Source organism: Sorex araneus, chromosome 3, assembly GCF_027595985.1.
Source record: "Sorex araneus isolate mSorAra2 chromosome 3, mSorAra2.pri, whole genome shotgun sequence".
In the NCBI taxonomy this organism is placed as follows: domain Eukaryota; kingdom Metazoa; phylum Chordata; class Mammalia; order Eulipotyphla; family Soricidae; genus Sorex; species Sorex araneus.
In genome coordinates this window covers 3,053,059-3,066,490 of record NC_073304.1, presented here as the reverse complement: position 1 = coordinate 3,066,490, position 13,432 = coordinate 3,053,059, and the positions used below count along the sequence as shown (strand labels likewise).

At 60.5% G+C, this 13,432-nt stretch overlaps 1 protein-coding gene across 3 annotated transcripts in view; it reads left to right on the top strand.

The window, feature by feature from the left end:
• Positions 1-13,432, top strand: part of EML1 (EMAP like 1) — an 87,227-nt gene that overhangs the window by 48,021 nt on the left and 25,774 nt on the right. For all 3 annotated transcript variants that reach the window (XM_055132409.1, XM_055132410.1, XM_055132411.1), the window contains exon 4: positions 10,721-10,855. In XM_055132409.1, the coding sequence (XP_054988384.1) occupies positions 10,721-10,855 (135 nt within the window). The remainder of the gene's footprint in view (positions 1-10,720; positions 10,856-13,432) is intronic.

The following is a 13,432-nucleotide window of genomic DNA, read 5'->3' as shown; positions in this document are numbered from 1 at the left end:
GGCTTCTTAGGACTCTAGAAAGGAATCTGGTGTCACAGCACCCCGTCTGGGCTGAAGCACTCGGGGTGCTGGGGGCTCTCGTTACTGTGGGTGGGACCCTCTCACCCCTCGGGGTGTGAGGTTGGCAGGAGGAACTTTGTAACGACTCGTGGGCCGGAGGGCGAGGCCGGCAGGGAGGGCGCTTGCCTTGATCCGGGTCGGCCTGGGTTGACCCCTCCCTGGCACCCCGTGGGGTCCCCCAGCCCTGCTAGGAGTGATCCCTGAGCTCAGCGCAGAAGGACCCGCCTGTGTCCTGCTCGAGCGGGCATTGGCACAGACGCTGCCCACGTTCTGATCTCTCCCGCTGGACATCAGCATCTGTGGTTTTCCCCTTGGACGGCGGCTGCCGCTGGGAGGGGCCGAGTCTCTCGGGGGACAAGCTCATGTCCTTCTCTCTTGCTCCCTAACAGTCACCACAGTCACCTCTGAGGCATCTTGGTCGCCTGGAGGTCGACTTTGGAGAAATGTCTGCTCAGATCTTTGCCCCTTTTCAAAGCAAGCTTACCTGGTTTTAAAGGGATTTTTTTGGGGGGGAGGGGATTTGTTTCTGTTGTTCTTTAATTTTATTTATCTATTTTATTATTTTATTTTATTTCATTTTTGCTTTATGGGTCACACCTGGCGATGCACAGGGGTCACTCCTGGCTCTACACTCAGGAATTACCCCTGGCGGTGCTCAGGGGACCATATAGGATGCTGGGAATTGAACCCGGGTTGGCCGCGTGCAAGGCAAATGCCCTCCCCGCTGTGCTATCACTCCAGCCCCTGTTGTTCTTAAATTTTAGAGCTACTTGCTGGATATTGACCCATGTGGGGTGTATGGTCTGTAAATATTTTTCTCTCATTTCCTTAGGTTATTTTTTCATGCTCTTGATTTTTTTCCATTGATACATGGAGGTGTTTTTTTTTTTATGTAATCCTCTCTTTTCTTTTTGGTTTGGGGGCCACAGCTGGAGGTGATCAGAGGTCACTCCTGGCTCTGCACTCAGGAATCACCCCTGGTGGTGCTCGAGGGACCCTATGGGATGCCGGGGATTAGATCCCAGTTGGCCGTGTGCCAGGCCAGCACCCTCCCCGCTGTGCTACGGTCCCAGTACCAAGATGCAGTCTCTCTAAGCAATTTTTAATCTGGTTTTGGTTTGTTTGTTTGTTTGTTTGGGGGCCACACCCAGCAGCAGTGCTCAGAGATTACTCCTGGCTCTGCACTCAGGAGTCACTCCTGGTGGTGCTCAGGGACCCTACGGGATGCCGGGGATCAAATCCAGGTCGGTCAGTGTTAGGCCAAGTGCCCTCCCCGCTGTCCTGTCCCTCCGGCCCCTTCATTGGAACCTGGTGAGAATTGCCCTGAATCTATCACTGTGGGGTGTATGAACATTCTAACCACATGCAGTCATTCTGTCCAGGGACGTGGAATGTCTCCCCACTTTATTTCTACTTCATTGTCGTTTCAATATCCCCCAATCCCCCTTGGTTGATTCTTGGGTGTTTTACGCTGTTTGATGGTGCAGTGAGTGAAACTGTTCTCCTAGCTTCCTTTCTTCACCGTCTCTGAACAATGGACAGGGACGCGGCTGTCTTGTCTGGTGTGTTCATCCGGTACCTTGGTTGAAGTCGCCTCTGCCATCCACTGTGTGTGGGGCCCCGGAGCCCCTCATAAGCAGCACACCAGGTCCTTGTGGTTCTTCCTGTGCCTTCCGGTCAGTGTTACATAGTGGTGACGGACAGGCCACGCTCGCTGGCCTTTGCCACGGTTGGGACGTGGACTCTGGTTGTGTTCGGGGAGTTTCCTTCTCTCTGGAGCTCTCTGAGTGTGTCTGCCCTGAGAAGCCGTTGGGTGTTGCCGGTGCTTTGCCTGCAGGGAGAGGGTCCGGGCGCCCTCGGTTCTGTCCCTGCAGTCAGTGATGCCCCCGCGCCAGGCCCTTCTTGCCTTTGCCCACGGCACGTGACCCTTGCAACGTGCCATCGGGTTTGGTTTCTAGGATTTTGTTGGGGGAGTGTTTTGGCTTGGTTCTGCTGGGAGGCCGCACCTGGCAGTGTCCGGGGCTCATTCCCGCTCAGGGCTGTGCCCCGGGTCCCCCGCCCAGTGGTACTCACAGCTGAGCATTTCTCTGGCCCGAGACTTTATATCCTGCCCACCAGGGAGAGTGGCCGGTGGCTTTCCCTGCCTTTGGCGGCTCTTGGCAGGGGTGGTGCTGGCAGACAGAGACGGGCCGGGCCGTGGGGGTCTGAGGGAGGTGCAGGGGGTTCCCGGCTGAGCTCAGGTGGGCCGCTGCCGCCCGGGCTCAGAGCTGCTCTCGAGGTTTGGACCAAACACCGACGACCAAACAGAAAATAACGATCATTTCTTGTTAGAATTCCCCAGTGGCTTTTCTTTATGGAGAAATTTCCCATGATTGCTTGAACCTCCAACTGAGGAGATTTCAGCAATTTTTCTTCTGATTCAGTCTTGGAGAGCTGTCAGTGTATGTTTCTACTCTCTCCATTTCCGCTAGCTACCCCGTTTACTGTCCTACATGTATCATGTTTGTTTAACAGTACTCTGTATTTCTGTGATATCCCTTGTAGTCCCATTTTTAAATTTACAACTGATTGAGTCTTCTGTTAGTCTAGCTAAGGATTTATCTATTTTGTTAACTTTACAAATAGCCACTCGATTTTTTTTTTTTTTTTGGTGAAGCAATGTAGTTTTTATTGAATGAAACTTGCTTAGAAAGATGTGAGGGGCTTAGGGTCTATCTCACAGTGATTCAATTAAAAAGTAAAAAAAAAAAATGTGAAGGGAGAAAAAGAGAAAATTCTCTTGTTCAAGAGAAAACATGGGTTTCTCCCGAGTGGAAAAAGTCACACAGATACCAGAGACGAGCAGGAGACGCGTGTCCAAGGAAGAGCATGGCCGGCGGAGCAAGCTGACTCCTGCATTTCTTATTGTTTTTTACTTTTTTTGGTTTTGTTTAATCTTTGAGCCCAGCCACAGCCATGCTCAAGTCCCCTCTCCACACGTTCGGATGAGCCTCATGCATGAAGGTGCATGAAGGCACCGGCAGAGGAATCCAGGTGTGTGGGACCCGGGGCTGAGATCTCTGGCACCGTGTAATCCCATCAACGACCAACATCCAGAGACTATAAAACCAAGCTCCTGGCATCTTATAGCCTAGTTCTCCCTCTGGGAGAACCTGGCAAGCTACCAAGAATTTCCTGTACACGTAGGAGAACCTCGTACACGCAAGCTCCCCATGGCGTATTCATATGCCAAAACCATAACAACGATGGGTCTCATTCCCCTGACCCTGAAAGAGCCTCTAGTACGGCATCGTTGGAAGGATGAGTACAGCGAGAGGCTCCTAAAATCTCAGGGCTAGGATGAATGGAGACGTTACTGAGACTGCTCGAGAAATCCGACGATCAAAGGGATGATGATGATGATGATGATGATGATGATGGTGGTGGTGGTGGTGGTGGTTTTGTTTTGTTTTGGAACCACACCTGGTGGTGCTCAGGGCTGACTCCTGGCAGTGCTCAGGGGACTATAGGGGATGCCAGGAATCGAACCCAGGTCAGCCACGGGCAAGGCAAGTGCCTTACCTGCTGCACTATAGCTCTGGCCCCCAGGATTTTCTACTTTTATTTATTTATTTATTTTTTAAAATTTGGGTCACACCGGGCGATGCTCAGGGGTTATTCCAGACTTTGCACTCAGGAATTACTCTGGCGGTGCTCGGGGACCATATGAGATGCTGGGAATCGAGCCCAGGTCGGCCGCATGCAAGGCAGACGCCCTACCTGCTGTGCTATCGCTCCAGCCCCAGTTTTTTTTTACTTTAAATTGCATTTCTGTTATTTATTATTTTGTTTCTCTTATTTATTATTATTATTATTAGTGGACTGGAGCGATAGCACAGCGGGTAGGGCGCTGGCCTTGCACGCGGCCGACCTAGGTTCAATTCCTCAGCCCCTCTCGGAGAGCCCGGCAAGGTACTGAGAGTATCCCGCCCACACGGCAGAGCCTGGCAAGCTACCCATGGTGTATTCGATATGCCAAAAACAGTAACAAGTCTCACAATGGAGACGTTACTGGTGCCCGCTCGAGCAAATCAATGAACTACGGGATGACAGTGCAGTGCAGTGCTACATTATTATTATTATTATTATTATCATTATTATTCGCTGAACCACGCGGTTGCGTTGTGCCTTTGCAGTCTTTCTTCTCTTTGAGTGTTGCCTTCCTTAGCTTCTGTCGAGAGCTTCTTCCTTTCATCCGTCTGCAGGTGCCTCCTAACGCCCCTGTCTTCCCTTCTCCTAAGGGTTGTCAGCCCTGAGCATCTGTCAGCGAGTGATCGGATCAGGGGCGTGGTGCTGTGCTCAGTGGATTCTTGTCAGCCCCCTGTCCTTGGTGGGGGCGCTGTGTGCAGGGGTTGCTCTAACCCCTGGACTCTCTCTTTGGCCCTCAGCATTTTGTTTAAGGTGAAATCGTGCCGTATGCAACAACACGGTTGGACGTAGGGGGTATTATGCTCAGTCAGAAAGACGGCACTGCATGCCTCAGCCTGGAGGGATGGCACAGAGAGTCGGGCATTTGCCTGGCTCGTGGCTGACCCGGGTTCAAACCCTGGCCTCCTGTATGGTCCCCGAGCATGTCAGAAGTGATTCCTGAGTGCAGTGCCAGTAAACCCTGAGCACTGCCAGGCGGCCACAAAGCCAAAAAACAAAAAGACAGGGGCTGAGGCGATAGCACAGCAGGTAGGGCAATGCCTTGCATGCGGCCGACCTGGGTTCAATTCCCAGCATCCTGTATGGTCCTCTGAGCACCGCCAAGCAGTGATTCCTGAGTGCAGAGCCAGGAGTAACCCCTGTGCATTGCCAGGTGTGACCCAAAAAGCAAAAAAAAAAAAAAAAAAAAAAGTCCATCTCAAGACTTTTTTTTTTATAATGTAGGAGTGCTGCTATTGCTAACAAGTATAGCTTATTCAGCCATTGATTAAGCTGATTGAATGGGGCATGAACTCCACATTACTTTTTTTTATTCAGAATGTTAATTTTATTTTATTATTTCCTCCCCCTTTTTTGATTCACCCTGAGATACAGCTACAAAGCTTTCATGTTTGAGCTTCGGTCATAAAATCATCAAACACCATCCCTTCTCCACTGCGCACTTTCTACTGCCAAAATCCCCAGTATTCCCCCCCACCCCCATTCCAACCCTTCCCATGCTTGTGTGGCAGACAATTTCCTCCATACTCTCTCTCTACTTTGGTTACATTTGATATTTCTACACCAGTCTCACCACCACTGAAACCTGCTGAAAAGGCAATGCTAGACCATTTGTTTTGTGTTGCTTGTTATGGATAGAATATAATGTCCAGGAAATTCTGTGTCATTCTCTTCCGGGAGCTTTAGTTTATAGTCTCTGGGTCTTGGCCGTTGATGGGATTACATGGCACCTGAGGGGCAGTTTGTGCGTGTGACTGCCAAGCTACTGGAAAACTGGGGACCTGGGGGGAGGAGGCCCAGCCCTGATCCGAGCAGGCTTGGAGATCTCATCAAGACTGACTTTTAAGGGTAGCAAACAGCTACCCTTAAATTAGATGCTTGAAGGAAATAGAAGCTGAAATGAAAACACAGCTGTACCGTCCAGCCCTTGGCACATGGCCTCTCTGTGCCAGCCGCAGTGGGGGCTCTTGCTCCTGGATTTCCGAGCAGCCTCTGAGTGACCACAGGGAGCCGATGAACTGCAGGGATGCCCTCGGTGTGGTCAGTCTCCTGGGCCCTCGGAGACTGTGGGCACCGGGGTTCCTGCCAGCTGGGCTGAGGGACCGAAGGGGTGGAAATTAACGGGACGGAGCTCCTGAGTGGGGGTAACCTGTGAGTCGTGCCTGACTGACCCCTTTCCCCCGGATAGGAGACGATCGGCTGCAGACAGGGCTCCCGGCACTCATTAAACTGGTGATGAGGGCAGAAATCATTTCTCTGGGGACCCCTCCTAGCCGTGCTTGGGAGCTGCTCCCCCTGCAGTGTCCCGGGGCCAATCCCACCAGGGCCGAGCCTGGGTCCTTTGAGCCATCTTTCCGGGCCGGGCAGAAACAGATTATTCGAGGAACACAAAAGCCAGAGCGGGGCCTGGATTTTAATACCACATCACTAACCCTGAAAATCATTGTGTGGACTAGATGATGACCAATCTTACAAGCAAAATGAGACTGGCTGGGAGAGGCAGAGATCAGCCCGGTCCCCTCCCCCCTGCCAGGTGACCCCTCCCCCATCCCGGGGCAGCCCGGGGCCCACAGACAGAGCTGGGACACAGCAGTGAGCACCAACCCTGCCCGTCCCTGCAGGGCTGCCGGGCTGACCCCACGCGAAGGACTGTGAGTGGGCCCCGTCTCTTCTCTCCAGAACCCCGGGACGGGGAGAGCCGTACTGGACAGCATGGTGCGCGTGTTGGTGCTTGAACGGCGGCCTGCCTCCCAGAAACGGTCTCAGGCCGCTCGAGGCTGTGCTCCCGTTTGTGAGCCACTGTCCGCTTCCTCAGACTCTGGCCGCCCCCTGAGCTCGCCCTCCTCGACCCGCTTCCTGCGCCCGCGTGGAGCCTCTGACCCGCCCCCCCCCCGCCCCCGTGTCTCTGCTTCTCCGGGACTCGGGGACGGGAGGCCCCGTCATGGCAGGAAGGCACGTGGGGAGGGGCCTGCCCTGTCCTTCCGTCTGTCTGTCTGTCTGCTTGTCCCGCAGGAAGGAGCCCGAGGAAGCTCGGGAGGCCTGTGGGTGCGAGGGTCTGAGAGGAAGGCCCACCCCGCGCGGTCAGCACGCGGGGGTCCCCCGGGCGGAGTCCAGATGGATGGGCGCGTGTCTGTCTCCTCTCCTCCGGCCTCTCAGCCAAGTGCTTCGGGAACAAACCCCCCTTGGAAACTGCCCGGCGCCCGGCGTGTGCTTTGTGTGGCCAATTAGGGCCGGGAAGGGCTTTGTTCCCAGCGGCCAGGGGGCTGCTTGGGGTGGGCTTACCTAGTCAGCGGGGGGCTGGGGAACCGAGCCCTCCACAGAACAGCCTCCCCCACCCCCAGCCCAGACACTCGCTCTTTCTCCCTGCTCTGAAGTCGAGCGCGCCAATCACACAGAGCCGCGGGGTCGGCACCAGAACAGAAGCGCCACAAAGGGGAGCGTTGTCCCCAGCCGGGGTGACACTGGTCGGGAGCACCGGCCGTCATGGTGCCCGGCCAGGCACGGCCGCAGGACCGAGGGGGCAGAAACCCCAGACTGCTTTCCGTTGCTTCCAGAAGCATCTGCTGGGCTTCACTGCCCTTCACCTCCGCTGGCCCGGGGGCACTGCTCCGTGGTTCTGCGGCTGTTCTGCCACGCCGGGCAGGGCGCGCCTTGCTGGGGTCCCCTCCCCATCACCCGCACCCCTTGGGTCCAGGGAGTGACCTCACGCGGCAGAGAGTTCTCCCACTGTGTGGGGTCCTGGACGGTCCTCGGCCTCCTCAGGATGCTGACTCGGGTTGGGCCACCGAAACCCGTCTCCCGGCGGTGACAGGGCCGGACGCCCGGCCGTGGGTCATCAGCGGGCGAGGCCTCCGCCCGCAGGACCGTCTCCCACTGTGCGGGACAGACTGGCCAGGCCAGAGTCCCCTCACACGAACCCAGAAGGGTGTTGAGTGGACGGGGACCGCCATTCCGGGGACGTCCCCCTGCCGCCACGCCAGTGACACCCCCAGGAAGGATCTGGCCACGCAGGAGCCACGGCGGGCAGAGGCCCGGCTGCACCCCGGGACGAGGGTGCGCCAATCTGCAGCGAGGGAGACCGCCGTGGCCCTCAGCCTGGCTCCTGCCTCCCTCCTGCCACACTCCCCTGAGGACCAGCACGTGTGTGTGCGCGTGTGCGCATGCGTGTGTGTGCGCGAGTGTGTGCGCGTGTGCGCGTGTGTGCGTGTGTGTGTATGTGCTTGTGCGCACGTGTGTGTGCGCGCGTGTGTGTGCAGGTGCATGCGCATGTGTGTGTGCATGTGCGTGCACATGTGTGTGTGCGTGTGCATGTGTGCGTGTGCATGCGCATGTGTGTGCGTGTGTGCACATGTGTGTGCGTGTGCGTGTGTGCATGCACATGTGTGTGCGTGCGTGTGTGCGTGCACATGTGTGTGTGTGCGCGTGTGTGTGCATGTGCTTGTGTGCACGTGTGTGTGTGTGTGCGCGCGTGTGTGTGCATGTGCTTGTGTGCACGTGTGTGTGTGTGTGTGTGTAACAGAACGTCAGAACCTAGGAGTCGGGGCTTGGGAGTGGGGCTGGAGCGGAGGGACGAGAAGGGTGTCGCGCCTGTTCCCGCCTCCCGGACACGGCACAGGCCTCGCCACGGGGAGAGCGTGAGTCCCGCTCGCCGGCCACAGGGCGCAGAGGGGCCAGGCAAGCCCGCTGGGGGCCAGGACGCCCTCACTGCGTGGGCAGCGCTGCCATGTGGGGTCCGGGGAAGCTGTGACACCCCCGGGCTCTGGACCCGCCGAGGAAACGCCTCCTGTCTCCGAGGGGTCAGGAGCAGCAGGGCTGGGGGCAGGGGGGCTCGTCAGCACTGTCTCTGGCTTGGGGGCTCCCGCCTGCAGGGCCCCGCCCCGCCCTTTGACCTCTGTCCCGGCCCCTGCACACATGGCCCCATAAGCCTGAGTGACAGGCAGCTGTGACGCCAGCCGGGGCCCTTCTGCGTCTTGGCGTCCCGTGGGTTTGCAGCTCGCGGGCGGGCCGGAGTGTCCGCGCCCCGTTCGTGCCCCGTTCGTGCCCCCGCCGTCCTGCGGTGTCTGCTCTCCCTCCCGGCACTCGGCTGGGCGTCTCCTGCGTGCAGACGGACAGACCGCCAGCGCCCCGAGGGGCACCTGCTCCCCTCCCCGCCCGCTGTCCCCAGGCTCTTCCCTCCCACGCCTGCCGCCCGCCAGCAGGTCCTGAGTCCCGTCACCATGGTGGCCCGCACACCGCAGGTCTCCCGTGGGCAGCTCAGCACGCGTGCACGCAGTGACCTTGGAGATGGCCCCGCGGTCCTGCTCTTGGCCCTGGGCCAACGGGCCTCGAGACCGCGAAGGACGCGTGATGTTTCTATTAAATAGCACGTGTGGCTCTCGGAACCCGGGCGTGGCGGCCAGCCCTGCTGACCCCAGAGCACCCGAGCAGGCACTGGGGGAGCCCGGGCAGCCCCGCCCCCCGCGGGCTCAGGGCGCTTCTGCGCTCCCTCCCTGCTGGCCTGAACTTACCCTGAACTCCCCCAGGGACCCGCGCACGCACAGGCCTCACAGCCTCCCCCGGCCCCGCAGGAAAGGCCCCGCCAACCCCGGAGACGCACACATCTGTGAGTGCCTCGGCTCCACACCCAGTGTTCCCAGAGTCCACGCTGATCTGAAGGCACGGCCAGGCTGTGCCGGGGGAGGCCTCGGGGCCCCGGGAAGGCCGGGCGGGCGCAAGGGAATTAGGTCACAGGGCCGCGGCGCTTTGGCTCCCGGCTGTAGTCACAAAGGCTGCGGCCCGAGATGAGTTCCGGGACCTTGGGCTGCCAGAGGGAGAGGGTCTGAGGGGGGAGGGGGAGGAGGAGGAGGAGGAGGAAGGGGGGAGGAGTGGGGGAGAGGAGGGGCAGGAGGAGGGAGAGGAGGAGGGGAAGGAGGATAGGAAGAGGAGGAGGAGGAGGAAGGGGGGAGGAGTGGGGGGGAGGAGGAGCAGGAGGAGGGAGAGGAGGAGGGAGAGGAGGAGGGGAAGGAGGAGGAGGAAGAGGAGGAGGAGGAGGAGGAGGAGGCCCCCTCTCACCCTGCACTGCGGGGCGCGGGGCGCTGACCGGCCTGTCTCGGCACAGACTCCCACGGCCTCCCCCCTGCCCTGGCTGCGCACTGCTGCCTTCTGCAACTCCAGGTCTCCCGGCAGCCGCAGCCGCCTCCCGTCAGCCCCCTCCCCTCCCCTCCCCTCTCCCCATGGAGCCCTCCCCCACCCAGCCCTGCTCCTTTCCACCTCCGGGGGCGCCCCCTCGGCACCCACCCACGGCCACTCTGCGCCCCAAACCGGCCCAGCTGTGCCCCAGCCTTGTGCCTGCCTGGCCAGTCACCTGGGCCCCCCGAGTGTCCATGCTCCCGCTGGCCACTGAGTGGACGAGAACGACACAGATGTGGACACCGTGTCCACATCTGAGGCCATTTGCTTCGTCCTTTTCAGAGTGGCCGGCCTGTGTCCCTCCCCAGACCTCCCTCGGGGCCACCCAGCTGCCCCTCTGGTCCTGCCGGTGGAGCACAGGGGCCGGCGCGGGCAGCACCTGTAGACACGGGGTCTCGTTGGCCAGGACCCCCTGTTGGTGAGGGCCCTGCCCTCCTGAGGGCCACTCCCCCCGCGCCTGCCCTCCGGGGCTCAGGGTTCAGCCCTGGGCGGGGCTGACCCCGCGGGCGGGCACTGAGCTGCGTCCCTGACTTGTGCCCGCCAGGCGCCAGCCGTGTCCTTGCCTGCAGCTGGGCGTCGGCAGTGCCCAGTGTCTCCTGAGCCCGGCGTGCCTGTCCCCAGTCTTGCGGGGATGGGGTCTTGGCTCCCCCAGGCCTTCGGCCCGCCCTTGGGTTGTCGTTCCGAAGGCGGAGAGGAGCAGAGACCTTCTGGAGAGTTCTCCTGCCCCGAGGGAGAGCCAGCGTGGGCCCCGCCCTGCACACTGCCCCCACACGGGGGTCTCACACCGCCCGGGTCTGTCTTGCAGCTCCATCAAGCGGACCAGCTCTTCCGAGCGCGTGTCTCCCGGAAGCCGAAGGGAAAACTCTGGGGACCCCAAAGGCAACCGCACCCGCACGGGGTCCACCAGCAGCTCCTCCAGCGGGAAGAAGAACAGCGAGAGGTAAGGGACACCCGAGGGCACCCGCCCCGGCAGCGCAGCCAGGGGGCACCTCAGGCATTCAGCCAGGAGCTGGGTGGAGGGCGCTGTGAACCTCGGGGCGCGGCTGAGACCGCCTCTCGGGCAGCCCCCGTCACCCTCCAGCCCCGGACCCCCAGCCCCGCAGTGCACGGAGCCCCCGAGTGTTGGCTGGGGATAGGGATGGGACTTTTCCAGGCGTCCCCTGCGAGCGCGTGCCACCTCTGCAGGGCCAGCCCCCCCATCCCCCGCGCCTGCTGTCCTCCCCGTCCGGGCGGGAGGCCGGCCGCTCAGCTGTCGGAAGCTGTTTGCACGACTGAGCTGGCACCAGGAATAGGAACCGAGTTCCTCTTGGTTTCTCGAACCGCGTTTCTAATTCTGAATCTGGCGTGGCGGGTAGCTTGTAACGGCCACCTCGAGAGCGCGTGGGGGTGGGGACTCGGCTGCTCTGCCACAGCCCCCCGGGCCCCGGCCCCGCCCGCGCTCGTCTGGAACACGGAGCTGTCATGTCACTCCCGTGCGTACACGAGACTTGGGCCCACGCTCACGGGAAGGTCAGGGCTTTGGTGCCCAGTGGTCAGCGCAGCCCACGGGCGCCCCGACGGTGACCCGATAGATCCGTCCCCACCCAGCTGGCGCGGGAAGCGGGCACTCGTTCCCTGGCACCGTCTCCACCGACGCCAGCACGTGGCCGGTGGAAGCTGCTGGCGTGGGGTCTGCCCGCTCGTCCAGACGGTTAGGCCCCCCCCCGGGAGGCCAGGCTAACGGGGAGCCCGAGCTCTGGACGCAGGGTCGCGGGGCCCCGGCCCAGGCGCCCGCCACGGCCCGCCAGAGCGGCTCTGCAAACGCGGTTCCTTCCCCACACATCTGATTTCCATCAAGAATTTCCCAAGAGAACCCGAGTTGCGTAATCTCCAGATCTGTTTGATCCGCTGGATCCTCTGGCCTCATAAACGGACGGGATATTTCCGTAAGGTATTTGCAGAGGGATTCTTTTCCGTCTGCCACCATGGAAGCTTCTGATTTGGGAACGAGGGAACGGGAGCCCTTACGACTCGCTTTCTGAAGGACTGGGGACGCACGAGCACTGAGCGTGCACGTGAGCGTTCATGCGTGTGCCCGGCCTCGGGGGCCCACGGGACCAACCGCAGCAACGCAGGGAGCGGCAGGGCTGGGACGCGACCTTAGGGCCCCGCGGAGGCGAGTCCCCCGCCCCTGACCCCTCCCCGCCCTCGTCTCCACATTCCGGGAGCAGCTGTGCTTGGCGGCCTCCACCCTGCAGAGCAGCGCCGGCCAGCGCTGGGCTCGGGGCCCCTGGGCGGAGGGCGTCCAGTGCACTCCTTTGTGAACAGGCGGTCCTGAGCGTGTCACCCACGGCACTCAGAAGCGTCTGTCCATGGTGCTCACACTCACACATGTGCATACACAAATACACATACACACATACGCACTCATTCACACATGTGCTCACACGCTTACTCTTATACACACTCACACATGCGCTCAAACACACACTCATTTACACACACATGCACTCATTCACAATGTCCTCACATATGTACACGCACGCTCACACTTAGACACACACACATGCACTCACACACATGCTCACACTTAGACACACACACATGCACTCACACACATGCTCACACTTACATGCACTCACACTCACACATATACTCACACCACACACGCTCACACAGACACATGCTCACACGCTCACACGCACACACTCACACACGCTGAGTGAGGGAAGGGCTCTCCTGCTCCTGGGATGTGCCTGGAGTCGGGTGGAGGCAGCTGATCTTCGGGGTGCCGTGCGGGGCGCGTCTCGGGGCAGCCGGCCGAACCCTCTGACTGTGGCCACACCTGCCCTCACCGCCCCTCCGCGCTCTCCTGTGTCCCCAGCAGCCCCGCAGGGCTGAGATGCTGTGGTGGCCCTTCCCGCCTGAGCGCGGGAGCCCTGTGTGAGCGGCGCCGCCTAGTGGTGGGCCGTGCCCCGTGCGCCTTCGGGGAAGCACCTGCTGTCTCTGCTTTCAGGCCCCATGCACCTGCGCTCAGCCGACTCCTGGCTCTGTGCTCAGGGGTCATCCTGGCAGGGTCGGGGCCCCTGTGGGGTGCCAGGGATCAAGCCCAGGTCAACTGCGTGCAAGCCAGCACCCGCCCTGCTGCGCTGTCGCTCCGTCCCCTCCCCCCGTTGACCCAGACCGTTTCATCCTCCGAGCCACGGCAGCGCCTGCCGCCTCGCCAGGGCGAATATTCCTAGTTGCTTTACTGTGAGGCTGCTGGGTAGAGAGCCCGTAGGTATAGGCAGGCTTGGGCCCGTGGCGTGAGGGGGAAGGGAGACCCCTCCGGACCGTGCAGGGGGCCTCTCGTGCACACCGGGTTCCCTCCTGCCCTCAGGAGCCCCCGGGAGCTGTGCCGTGCCCACAGGGGGACCCTGCACTGGCCGCTCCCAGCCAGGCCAGAGAGCCGCACCCCCACCCACACAGAGCCACTCTCGGGTGAGGCCAGATGGGGGTGGGGCTGGGGGTGAGGGTCTGCAGGTCAGAGTTCACTTCC